This window comes from Barbus barbus (genome assembly GCF_936440315.1).
Source record: "Barbus barbus genome assembly, chromosome: 42".
NCBI classification, from domain to species: Eukaryota; Metazoa; Chordata; class Actinopteri; order Cypriniformes; family Cyprinidae; genus Barbus; species Barbus barbus.
In genome coordinates this window covers 6,174,311-6,187,763 of record NC_136720.1, presented here as the reverse complement: position 1 = coordinate 6,187,763, position 13,453 = coordinate 6,174,311, and the positions used below count along the sequence as shown (strand labels likewise).

The 13,453-nt window shown below is 35.7% G+C and overlaps 1 protein-coding gene across 1 annotated transcript; it reads left to right on the top strand.

The window, feature by feature from the left end:
* Nucleotides 1–1,462: 1,462 nt before the first annotated feature.
* Nucleotides 1,463–11,671, top strand: LOC306861395 (uncharacterized protein KIAA0930 homolog). The gene is made up of 10 exons (XM_079403621.1): nt 1,463–1,684; nt 5,174–5,322; nt 6,535–6,639; nt 6,799–6,876; nt 7,386–7,487; nt 9,025–9,165; nt 9,242–9,430; nt 9,530–9,689; nt 10,147–10,302; nt 10,397–11,671. The coding sequence occupies exons 1-10, from the start codon at nt 1,543–1,545 to the stop codon at nt 10,435–10,437; spliced, it is 1,263 nt and encodes a 420-aa protein (XP_079259747.1). The 5' UTR covers nt 1,463–1,542; the 3' UTR covers nt 10,438–11,671.
* The last annotated feature ends 1,782 nt before the right edge of the window (nt 11,672–13,453 follow it).

Sequence of the window (13,453 nt, the reverse complement as noted above, 5' to 3'; positions counted from 1 at the left end):
CTGAGCTGGATGATGACATCACTGAATTCAATAATGAAATGCCTTTAACTGAAAATTGAGTGTTTAATCTTGTCATTTTACATTATTGACACTATTTTCCTATTTAAATAAAGGTGACTTGACTTGACTTTTTGATTAAAAAATATAATTTAGGGGTGTCAAACCAAAGGACAACCAAACGTAACACTTTTGTAGTGGTTCCAAAAAAGTTAAATACTTGAACAATTCTGAGAGAAAAATTGACCATGTGCACGTGTCATAGGCTTCACAGGGGGCTTCAGTAACATGACCATGAATGGGGTCCTTCAACTAGTTAAAGTTTTCTCTGGAATTGGCTGATTTAAAATCAGGATATGGTGTCACACCAGAGGACATGGTTTTCAGAGACAAAATGTATTAAGTTCCTACGCTTTCAGAAATATATGGATGAAAAAAATGATTGCCATTTACTAAAATAGACATTTGTAGAATTATGCCGGAGCTATTTATTAACATTTTTATGCTTTTCTTTTTCATTTATAAAAGTTGTAATTTATTGAACCATGCTTGACACAGTCACACCATAGGACAATTTTGAGATTTGGCTCAAAAATGTTAAAAATCGAATAACACTGCAGCTTTTATAACAAAAGGTCCATGTAGGACAAGTCAAGTCAAGTCAAGTCAAGTCTGCTTTATTGTCAATTCTTCCACATGTACGGCGCATACATACAGAGAATTTAAATTGCGTTACTCTCAGACCCTTGGTGCATACAGTTAACATTAAACACGTTCAAATACAGATAATACAGTTTAAACATATGTACATAGAAACATATGTACATAGACAAAGAAATGTTTAACCATTTACTGCATTTTAAATAACGACAATATTAATTATATTCATTTTTATCTTGTGGGACAGTGAAAATGCCATGTCAAGTCAACAACCCATACACACACGCACACACACACACACACACACACACACACACACACACACACACACACACACACAGACAGACACAGCTGGGTAGATTAGCCAAAATTTTACAAATTGTAATCCCTTACTGATTCCAAATTACATTAAACAAATTGTAGGTAGTAACGTAATACATTACATTGCACCTTTTAGGTAATGTAACCTTATCAGACTACTTTTTGATTACTGGGTTTTTGAAGGAACTGCAGGGGGTTTATGAGTTGAATGAAAAGCTAATAATTAGTGCTGTCAAACGTTTTTTTTGTGTGTTTTTTTTTTGTTTACATATGTGTGTGTTCTGTGTGTATTATGTATTTACATAAATAATTTATTTACATGATCAATTATCATATATTCATATAATTATTATTATATATAGGTAATTAAGAAATAATTTACTGTTCCATATAAAACACCTATGAGGTGAGAGGCAATATTAGAAGTGGCCCCCTTTAAGTGACGCCCTACGGCGTGACATCACGGGCCGAGCACGGGGTGTTTCCGTCGCCGCTGACGGAAGCGCAGAGCGCTTCGCTTGTGTTGTTGTGCTCGGCTTGTGTCATGTACGGTGAGATCGTGTCATGACTTCCGCGCGCATCATGGCAGCTCTCTCGGGTCAGAGCGATGATCCCGCCGAACCGGACCAGTCCCTGCAGCACATGCTGAAGGCTATCGCGGACGAGCGGAACCGCCTGACCGTCAGACAGGACCTCAGCGGACTGGGTCAGTACATCCAGCCGTCAATACTCACTTTTCGAGCCTGTCCTCATTCACGTCCGCAGAACTTGGTTTAATCCTGACGATCAAAGGCGAAAACAGGCCGCGGTCATCAGCCTTTGTTTCAGCTGATACTCCTCTATGACATCATAATTCACGAGGCGTGCCGCCGCTCTCTCGCGCCTGTGATGTCATAGTCCTGTCTTCTCCTTTCAGCATCTATCTATCTATCTATCTATCTATCTATCTATCTATCTATCTATCTATCTATCTATCTATCATTTATGTCTCCATGTCAGTCAGTGTAATCAGATAACATGTCAAAATGTTTTAGATACTTTATGGTTGATTAAATCATAATAATCAACTCTTTCTTAGCTAACACCTGTTGAAAATGGCATGGTGGTGTAATGTATATTACCGACTAGACCAAATGTTTATACAATTCCTTGTTAAACTACATTTTGGCTGATTGATTTCATTGACATTCCCTTTGGCTTGGGGATTTTCCATCCTATTTGGCAAGGGTTTTGGTGATTTTTTTTGGTCATGTTAGGTGGTTTCTACAGGGTAATTTAAGGGCAAGTTGAGGTTCTACTGACTCTGGTTGGTTCATATTGTAAAAGTGAACCTGTTTGTCCCCATTAAGACCAGCTTTTCTTTACTGAAATCCTGGAAATCCCCTAAGGAGAGATCCCATAGCTGCTGTCTGTGTCTTGTTGTCAGGGTCAGAGTTCTTGTGATTACTGAGTAACTCGAGTCATCATCTAAGCTCACAACAAACACGTTTCAGTAACTCGTATTCATTATAAACCATATAATCTAGATATTTCAGTTCACTGCACAAAGGAAAGTAATTTTAGCCATTTTTTGAGAACATCTTTGATTATGATGTGGTCCTTGTTCTTCTCTCTCTGTCATCTTTCTTTGATGACTTGTCCCTTTTAAATATTTAATTCTCTGTGCGACACACTGTTAATGTTTGGCCTTTTGCACAGTTCTTCACTTCTGCTTTTGTGAACATCTTCCTCTGGTTACAACTGGCGCGTCTAGTACCTCTTGCTGTTTTTGGTGGAACGTGTCTTTTTTGGTAACACTTTAGTATAAGGTTCATTCCATTAACGTTAGTTAATTATGCACTATGCATTATAAACTAATCATATATAATCATATATGTAATGCTAAGTTATAATATTGTTCATTGTGTTTGTTCATAATACATTGACTAATGTTAATTTACACAACATAAAATGTTAAAGATCTAAAAGGGCAAAAATGTAGATATTATCATTAACCGACATTAATAAATGTTGTAAAATTACAGTATTAACCAACTCCACTGTGAATGGAGTTGGTTTAAAACATTCATTTAAAATGTTCCATCCCTTCACCCAGTTGTGTTACCATTGAAAGAACTCACATAGGAAACCTGTTATATCTATAGCAGTAAATATTGCAACTTTATGCCAAGTTTTTCTGAAATTATCCAATTAACCAAGCAAGCTCTGTTTAAGGAACAGATCTGTGATGTCATGAAAACCTTTCAGTCCAAAATGGTTCAGTTTGTGTGACTCAGAAGCATTCAGGACTAGGAATTAGACCGTAACAGTAACTTGGAATATATATGACCCAACAAAATATTGAAAAGATTTCCACAAATTACCAGTGGACAAAAGTAGGGCTGCAAACCTATTAATCGCATTCAAAATGAAAGTTTACGTTTACATACTTTAAGTGTGTGTATTGTGTATATTTATTATGTATGTGAGTGTATGTATATATATATATATATATATATATATATATATATATATATATATATATATATATATATATATACATACATACAGGATGTATATACACACACATACATGTATATATTAAGGAAAAATTTTATATATATATATAAATTATACACAAGTATAAATATATACTGTATACATACAAATATTTTTTAAAATATATACATGTGTGTATTTATATACATAATAAATATATAAAAAAAATCCTCAAATTACTTATGAATCTACAATTCAAATGAATCTAGTCTGATTAAATGGTATAGAAGTTGCCATATGTTATTAGAAGAACTGAAAAGTTTCATTAACTCTAAAAGAACTGAAGAGAAAAATGAAGTAGGTTGCAATGTTGTTGTGCTGGCGGGCAGTGCTTTTAGATAGTGTTGAAGTTTGTTCCTGTTGAGCTGATAAAGAGCTGATAAAAATGTAAAAACTGTTACTTGAATGCAATGTGATACTGGACTTCACCGTGATATCTTGACTTCAGACTTGTCCTGCTCAGTTAATTTGTTTGTTATGAAAGATGAGGTAATCTCGGCTCATGGATTTAAAACATAGTAGTGGGATTTATATGCTGATAAATATTTGCTCAGTTCTACTTGAGGATCCACCACTCAACAAGCTTAAAGGGATAGTTTAAACCGAAAACTGTTATCATTCACTTATACTCAAGTTGTTCCAAATCTATATTAATTTCTTTCTTCTTATGTGTTCAGCAGAAGAAAGAAATTCATACTTTAGGCTAAGTGGTTTTAATTTTTTTTGTGATCTATCCCTTTTGGATCCTCAGGCAGAACTGATCAGATATCCAGCAGTATCTTCCTCCTTTTAAATGGGGATGTGGAAGTCCAAGTCCTGTGATCATTTCTCTTTTTTTTTGTAGATTGATAACCATGGAAGTAAATGTCATGTTAGGAGTTACTGAAACACTACGGTAGCCCCTTTTTATAGCTGACAGGGTGCTGGTGCAGATCTGGAAGTGTTCCAGGATTCTTTACAACTCTCAGTCTCGATGGATTGACATAGAACAAATCTAAATGGCTCATTTGCATCAATAAAGATGTCACTAATCACACGTACAATTGCAGCTAATGATGACATAAAGACACTGAGTTAAATGTCTTTTGAATTGTTTAAAAAATGTTGTGATCATATATTCATTTATTTAAGTATCCATGTTATTCTTTGGGAATTGATTGGATGGTGAAAAGTGGGCTTTTCATACTGGAATGAATGCAAGAATTGCTAAATCAATAAATAAATGACAGTTTTAATTTGTTTAATATTTTCCATACAGTGGATAATGAAAGTCATATCAGAGGTGAAGCAATTTATTATAATTTTTGATGAAAGATTATGAAAATTTAGAGTATGCATTAATACATTTTTCACAGTTAAAACAATAATGTGTATTAATAAGCAAGTAAATAGGATACATTTTAATTTCATTTTTACTGTAATATGTTTAACTGTTTGTTGAACTTGCAATAGCACTGAAAATCACCAATAACATCTGACAACAATGGTCAGAGTTTTTGCTTCCTTAGGTGAAATCTGACCAAAAAAAATACATTTGCAGTCAGTTTTTGTTTCTAACAAAGAAAAGGCAGCAGATATGGCTGAAATTTTGCAAAGGTGCCTTTTGATTAAAACGCTTGTACGAAATGAATTAAACTGGATTCTTGTTTTTTTTAAGGATGCTTCAAGGATGACCGCATAGTGTTCTGGACATGGATGTTCTCCACATACTTCATGGAGAAATGGGCACCACGTCAGGATGATATGCTTTTCTATGTGCGCCGCAAGCTCTCCTACGTCAGTGCAGACAACACAGAAGGGAAGAAGGTGAGGTGAACCTATTAATTCTCATCGAATGAGGTGTAGAGGTGAAAACTGAGAGAATGGATCCGAAAATTTCACACCTAATAGTTAGAGAGCTTCATGCATGCCCTAGCTTTTTTGAGCACTGCAACGTATAAACTGTAACATTTTCATTAGGTAGCTAATATATGTTTTTGAATGAATCAAGTGAGTCAATGATTCAGTAACCCATTTCTGAATGAATCAGCCATTTGAACGAATCGTTTGAATGAATGAATAAATGACTCACTCATTAAAACAATTTGCCACCAACTACTGGTGGTTTGGTTTCATATTTAAAAGTATAATTGCATTTTCCCCATCATTTCTTATTTGTATATTCAAAAATTATTTAAAACAAATCTTATAACATTATTTGTGCATTTGCAATTTTGCGGTGTAAATGCATTTATGGCGCCTCAGCATCATCGAACAGTCTGTGTAAATACATCTAATGCCACTTCAGATGCAGCTTCTGTGTTTCCTGATGTGGAGAGATGGAGTTTGTTGATACTGATTTCATTTGAATGGTAACAGTTTCTTATTATTCTAACTGAATTAATTGATTTGATGTGAAAGATGACACATACATTTAATAAGATTAGGGAAAAAATGCTCATATATAAACATAGTGGGAAATGGCATCTGTTTTGTTATATACAGCTACTCATTTCCACAGAGCACAGAGTCACAGAGCACTTTATTTTGAGAGTTGATCAAGTGAGAGAACATCTAGTCCAGATTAGGGGAAATAATTTATTTTATTATGTAAATAATGTTTTTGCATTGAAAAAAACAAAAAGTAGATTTTTGTTTTTATATGCCGTCAAATATAATTCTTAGAAAGAAAATCGGGAACTGCAGAAATCGGAATTAGCCAAGAAATCTTTAATGCAATCGGTGCATCTTTAATAGTTGTCACTTAAAAGTACTTGCTAAAGTTAAACAAACTTTCCAAGATGGGTAATCTTTGCCTACATTAATAATGTCATGTTATGAAAATTTGAGCTCACCAAAAAAGTTTAGAAATAAGTGTGTGAGAACAATTCCAGTTCATCTGGCTGTTTTAACATGGCACTAACTAAACTGAATGCAGAGGAGAATCAGATGTTCCACCAAAAATCCCTATCCTATCAAAACAAGAGTGTGAAGCATCTGAATTGGGATTTGATTTACTGTGACTTGTGTTGGTTTCAGGTGGAGGTCGAGGTTTACAGAAGAGACTCTAAAAAGCTGCCTGGACTCGGTGATCCTGACATCGACTGGGAGGAGAGTGTCTATCTCAATCTCATCTTGCAGAACGTAAGCAAACCTCAGTGATCAGATGCTATGAGGCGCAATGTAAACACAATTAATTGCTCTAAAATATAAACAATAAACCATAGATTATTTAACTGCGACATAGAAGTTTTCATAATGTCTTTTTGATGTAGTTTTGCTTATAGTCTTTTTGTCCCACAGCTGCACTATGTGGTCACATGTGCAGTTTGCACACGCTCAGATGCAGGAGACATCCACATCCACAAAAAGAAATCCCAGGTGAGACAACATTTATGCAGTTTGTGTGTTGAGATATAATTATGCAGTTCAGACGCAAGGTAACACAGTAGGAAGTCTTACAGTTTAGTTAGCCATCTTTAGTCTAAATTCAGGGTTATGATACTAGAAGGTGATTATTATGTAAGGAATTGTATATGCTTGTCAATTATCAGGTGTTTACTGCACAAAATCATAGTAACAGGGTTGAGAGTCTTGCAGTTATTAGCCTTAGCTGAAGATTGACACCAGAAGGCATTTATTACTAAATCATTTATGGTGCGTTTTAGAAATCAGTTTAAAAAAAAACTAAGTAACAGAGTTGACAGTCTTATGCCCCGTTCTCACCGAGAACGATAACTATAAAAGTAACGACATTAGCGTCCACACCAGTGGACAATATCGTCTGTTTATTCAAAGCACACACTCGTCTGTCGCTTTAAATTCTTGGGCTCGTTATAGCAGGATGGATTCTGATCTATTAATTTAATTATTTTTTTTTTTATTTACAGCAAGTGTTTGCCTCTCCAAGCAAACACCCAATGGACAGCAAAGGGGAGGAGTCAAAAATGAGCTATCCCAACATCTTCTTCATGATTGACAACTTTGAGGAGGTAACCTTTATTTAAGCTCTCAAATCACATTATGGTGCTAGATCGAAACTGCTGGTCATTTCAAGAGCTGTGTACTGCAACATCAGGTTAATCAAAGAAGAGAAAAGTGTGTCATCAAACATAAGGAAATAAACGATATGTTCTGAGGTCATATCGAATTCATATCTTTGTATGCATGAACAGGTTGGACAGGTTTATGTGGTTTTCCTGGGGTTGTTGCTACCTAGTTCACAATGAGTTTTTAATCATAAATGTTCAAGCAGTGAATTGTATGTTGGTTTCAGAAGATGATGTCCAAAAGTTCCACACTTTTTTTTTTTTTTTTTTCAGTTAAGTGCATCATCCATGTATTTAAGGTGCTTTTTTACTATTTATACTACAAAACGGCAAGTTCTTAGCAGTGCATATTACTAATCAAAAATTAAGTTTTGATATATTTATGGTGGGAAATTTACAAAATATCTTCATGGAACATGATCCTTAATATCCTAGTTTTAATATTTTAAATTAAAATTTCTTTGTAATTTTTTTGTAAGTTTAGTACTTCAGTTAAACCTAAATGAAAAGCAGAAATGTTGCCTTGCAGCTAGTTGAAATAAAAGTTCTTAAGGCTTTTTTTAAAATAGTTCCATTAATGTTTATTTTATTTCAAGAAATGAACATGTTTTTTTTAAGGTCTTTGTTTTAGTTAACCATAATAACCCTGCTTCTCACTGCCAGACAGTCATGATAGTTCTAGCTTATGGTTTGTTTGTACTTTGATTCATCAGATCCTCCATTGCTGATCAGACTAAAATGATGGTGTGTCATGCTGTGTAATGTTATGATAATGCTTCTGCTCATAAACATTGCAGTACATGCAGTTTTAAGACAAAGTGTGCTTTCCTCCTGTTACACAGGGCTGGGTGGCTGCTGAATTATACCTAAGACTATAGAAATACAAAGACTGTTCACTCCTATACTTATGAATGGGAGAAACTGCAATGGGCAATATGGTGGAAAAGTCCCAAAAGTCCCAGTTGGAAAAGAGCCAATTGCTGATTGGTAAAGTCATTGTGTCACTTCAGCAGCCGTTATAATCTCCGGTTCCCATAGAAACCTAAGGCTGGACCAGCCAATGTGCATGCGCAGTCATAAGCGTGTTGGTTGGTCTAGCCTGTAAAATAAGCTTTTTAGCGCTATTTGAACATAAGAAACAACATTCATGGGGCAGTTCATTTCAGATTTTGTTGCTGATTTGAAATATGTAATTTAATTGTGAGTTCAGCAAGCGGTTTTTGAGATTTCAGGATTTCCCCATTCATTTAGGACTTGGTCTCGTTTGAGCTGCAAATATGGCCACCGAATGAACAGACTTTCCTGGAAAGGGACTTTGTGTCATTTAAAATTAAATTTGTTGAACAAAACGGTGGGAACTGTACCACTGGTGAGCTGTACTACATAAACACATTAACTAACAGCCCTAATAAGGAGTAATTCTGTATAACCAGTGGTGTAATTGTCATCATTGGCTGTGATTGTTGTGTGTGTTGGGCAGGTGTTCAGCGATATGACTGTTGGAGAAGGTGAAATGGTTTGTGTGGAGCTGGTGGCCAGTGACAAAAGCAACACATTCCAGGGTGTCATCTTCCAGGGCTCCATCCGCTATGAGGCCCTCAAGAAGGTCTATGATAACCGGGTATGTTTCCTTTTACATTTGTCCAAACATTTGTTACATTTGCTTCTGGTGTGTATTTCATGGTTTGTTTTTATAGGTAAGTGTGGCAGCTAAGATGGCCCAGCGGATGTCATTCGGCTTCTACAAGTACAACAATATGGAGTTTGTACGGATGAAGGGACCTCAGGGGAAAGGTCATGCTGAGATGGCTGTGAGTCGAGTGCACACTGGAGACACCTCACCCTGTGGCACTGAAGAGGACCAAGACTCCCCTCTTCACGAGAAGGTCAGTTAAACCCATTTTCTGTTCCCAATTCATTAGATGTTTTCAAGTAATGCATAAATACTGAACCATTTACAGTAATTGTTTCTGTTTTCCTCATAGGTGACATCATTCAGCACTCCCCCGACCCCGGAAAAAAACAGACCCTCCTTCTTCTCACCGTCACTCCGCCGAAAAGTGCCCAGAAACCGAATCACTGAGATGAAGAAATCACACTCAGCAAATGACAGTGAGGAGTTTTTCAGAGAAGAGGATGATGAAGGTACACAGACATACTGGGACAGTACTCGCATTTAACAATATTGAACCGTTTTGCTATTTTAATATATATCAAATTAAATGCTGCATGTCTAAAATTTATATTTACAAAATACAAAGCCCCACATGCAGAAAAAAGTCAATTGTGCATACGATTTACTAAATCATACCCTTCAATTTACTAAATCGTGCACATGAAATAATAATTTGTGCCCTTGTTTTAAGTAAATTGTGCTCTATAATATTTCGTTCCTTCGTTTTAAATAAAATTGTGCACAAGAACTAGTAATTCGTTCTAATTCCTGTCCATATTCTCTCCGATGTAAATGCCTATATCTTTTAAAACGATTCCATGCAAGTTGCAAGACTTTTGAGAATGCGTAAATAACTCATTCCCAACTTCTTCCTTGCAATAGTTTCAGTTTTGAAGTTAAATTAAAGGTGCTTTCCTCTTTCCTCAGACTTGTGCAACGCCACAAACTTGCGCTCCCGCTCTCTGTCAGGAACGGGTCGCTCGCTGGTCGGTTCTTGGCTCAAGCTGAACAGAAAAGAGGAGTATTTTCTGTTATATTCCCATCTCACCTACGTGACTCTTCCTTTGCATCGCATTACCACAGGTACAGCACACCTGCCCTCCATACAAACACGCTTCTTTTGCATCTGTTAGCCTTGAATTGTAGTGGCTAAGTGGCTCCATTGTTTCTTTTTTAGATATTCTGGAGGTGAGACAAAAGCCCATTTTGATGACATAACATTAACTGACCCCTCAAAATCAATGTTACCAAGTGCCTCCTCACATCAGGCCCCTGAGGAACCGTTGTGTGGCGTATGGACAGATAACCAAAAACTATGAACAATACGCAACAGCGAACGAGAAGAGGAAAAGGGACACCTAAGGAACAAACTCCATCAAGAAGTGCCTCTTCCACATGTTCTTCAGAGAGAATGGCTGGAGACCTGGAACTAAAGTGGCACTAGACTGTGACTCAAAAGGGAAATGAAACCCAATAAACGAATGTCGTTCTTGTAAATACACTGCTGCTTAGATACTCAGTGAACTGTACCGACCACAGCCGTCTCCCTTCAACTCTCCTTTAAGAGACACTCGTAGGTTTCACGATATTACTAATTTTTTGTGTAGTATATTTTCCAAAGGACGTTTCCTCACAGCTCTAGGCCTTAATACTTCGCTAACCAGCTAATCTATATCAAACCTCGTCCTTGATAGCCCATTGCTGAGTGAATCGCAGATGTCCAGCAAATGTCCTCCTGTACTTACACACTGTCTGTTACTTGATATGTTCGAGGGGATTTCTGATTTCCAAATACTAGTGAACGTGACGTATCTCCTGAGAAGATTCTGACGCATGTTTCGTAGGCCGTTTCCAGTAGATGGATGACGACACCACCTGAGCACAGTTCTGGGAAACATCTCCGTCCACAAAGACACTTGAACGTGACACTAGATCACATGATCCCACCCAGCAGACGTTGCTTTTTTGATTTGTTCTCCGCCGTGTTTCTTCCCAAGTTTGGTGACTGTCGTCTTTGAGTTTCAGTTTTGAGAACTCTTGCACTAAAGGGCTTTTGGAGTTGAACACATATAGCCAACCCAAAGTGTCAGTATTATTTTGTTTTGTACGTGTGTGTCAGCTGAATGTAATAACTGATCCGACAGCTTTAATATCTATTTGATATTTGATAGGCAGATTTGCCAGCAGCATTTGAAGATGTTGTTCAAACTATTTTAAGACCCTAGTCTTCAGTTTTATTTCATTCTTTGCTTTAGGTGCAAAGCTTCAGTGGAAGGCTGTTTTTAAGGAAGTCCCAGTTTGTTAAATGCTTTACATGCGCTTTTGTATCAAGTGGTAATTTAGCAGTAAATGTGCATGGTGTCGTATTTATGTTGTAATATATATATATATATATATACACATTTTCTGTACATCTTTATGAAAATACACATTATAAAAAAAGTTATTGTTCTAATTTATTGGCCAGTTACTAAAAGTGTATTGTGAGATATCATGCGAATTCTTGGAGATTGCAAAACTTGGATCAGCATTATTTATATGTGGCTACAGACTGTTTCAAAGCAAACACCAGATGCAAACTTCAAATATGAGACAAATTCAAATTCTGCTGCTCTAAAACTAATAGTGTTATTATTTAGTTCGTCACTATAGTATTATTAAAAGATACTCAATGAAAACATTTGTAATAATGCATGTTTGGGCTGAGTAGGAGGTGCGCTTCGAAAAAGTGAATGATTTTGAAACAATTGATTCCAGTTGATTCAAAGTTTCAAAAAGCGTTTTCCCCATCGGTAAATTCCAAACAACTAGGGTGTTTGGCAATAAATAAATAGTAGTGCACACGTGTACATATCTGCCACAGTTAAAAGTTTCACTAAGTACACAAATTTGCATTCAGTCTGACTCCTTTGTTTGATTCAGTTGGATTCACCAGTTAGACAGAGTCTTTAAAAAGAACTACGCAGAACAAATTGACCAGAAAATTATGCTGTATGTTTGACAACACAATAGAAATGTTTTCACATAGAATTCACAAACCAGCAGCTTATAATAATGTGAAGTTATTTACATAGCTGAATATTGCAAACCGCGCACAAACACAAAGCACATCAAATTCAATATCAACAATATTTTAACAATTTATTGATGATGATTATAGTGAAAACTCTTTTAAAATGAATTACCAAAAACATAATATTGCCGTTTCCCACATTTCACATCTTACTGCAATATTTCCCCCTTTACAAATATTTAGATTTACAAATAAAACACCTAAATATTTTCAATTGGTACAAATAATTTAAAATACAAATACATATATCCTTAACTTATAGGAAATGTTAACGATTGTTGGTCCTAAACTAGTTTGCAAACATTGATTTTGTTTGTAGTGATCTAGTTTTATACATTTGATTTTAATTCTATTATTCAAGCTTGTGATATGGAGTGTGTTAGTCAGTGCTTCCAGTTTTAACAGCAAAAACACAAGGGGGCAGCACTTCAAAAGAATCTTCTTGCAAATCATCAGCTGTTTTAGTAACTAGACAGTACTCTCAGTGAAACTAGGTGCTTAACCTTTAGAATATACTGTATTGTTCATCAGTTAAAAACATAAATCCAGCAGTCCATTAGACCAAATACTAAATAAGCTGTTATATTCATTGTGCTACTTATTTAATAAAATTTGCAACCTTATTACTGGTATTTGCGTCTAAATGGCATATTGATAACTGCCAGAATTAATAACGGGAATGCAGAGGGAAAGCTCATCAAAAAATATAATCTGTTTGATAACCCTCATGTTGTTCTAAAGGGTAACATACCCTAACACTTTTTTCACAGGTTGAGATGAAATGAGTGAGTAAATGATAGAATTTATTTTTATGTGAACTGTTTAGTACTAGTAGTACAATCGTGACCAAATGTTGGTTTGTAGATCCATTCTTCTGACTAGGATGTTGTTACTAAAACAAAAAAGGTACCAAATACAACAGATTGTCAATGATAACACCATTTTTAATCTTTAAGATTCATTCAGTAAGTAGGATAACCATTTGTACAAAAAAAAAAAAGAAAGATTTACATCATGCGTGTGCTGGAAATGAAGCAAATCATATCAGGTTCATTTGATTTATTCACCAGTAAATGAATGTAAGGTAGATCTAGTGCTGCTCAACACTTAAAACACATACCTCATTATGTAAGGCAGTAAAAAGGCCACTTACAGGGGAAA

Excerpts from the sequence above, each read along its gene's own strand:
- LOC306861395 (XM_079403621.1), top strand. The coding sequence starts at position 1,543 with ATGACTTCCGCGCGCATCATGGCAGCTCTCTCGGGTCAGAGCGATGAT. Across the intron at positions 6,640-6,798 it reads TCAATCTCATCTTGCAGAAC|CTGCACTATGTGGTCACATG; the intron begins GTAAGCAAACCT and ends TTTGTCCCACAG. Across the intron at positions 9,431-9,529 it reads ACTCCCCTCTTCACGAGAAG|GTGACATCATTCAGCACTCC; the intron begins GTCAGTTAAACC and ends TTTTCCTCATAG.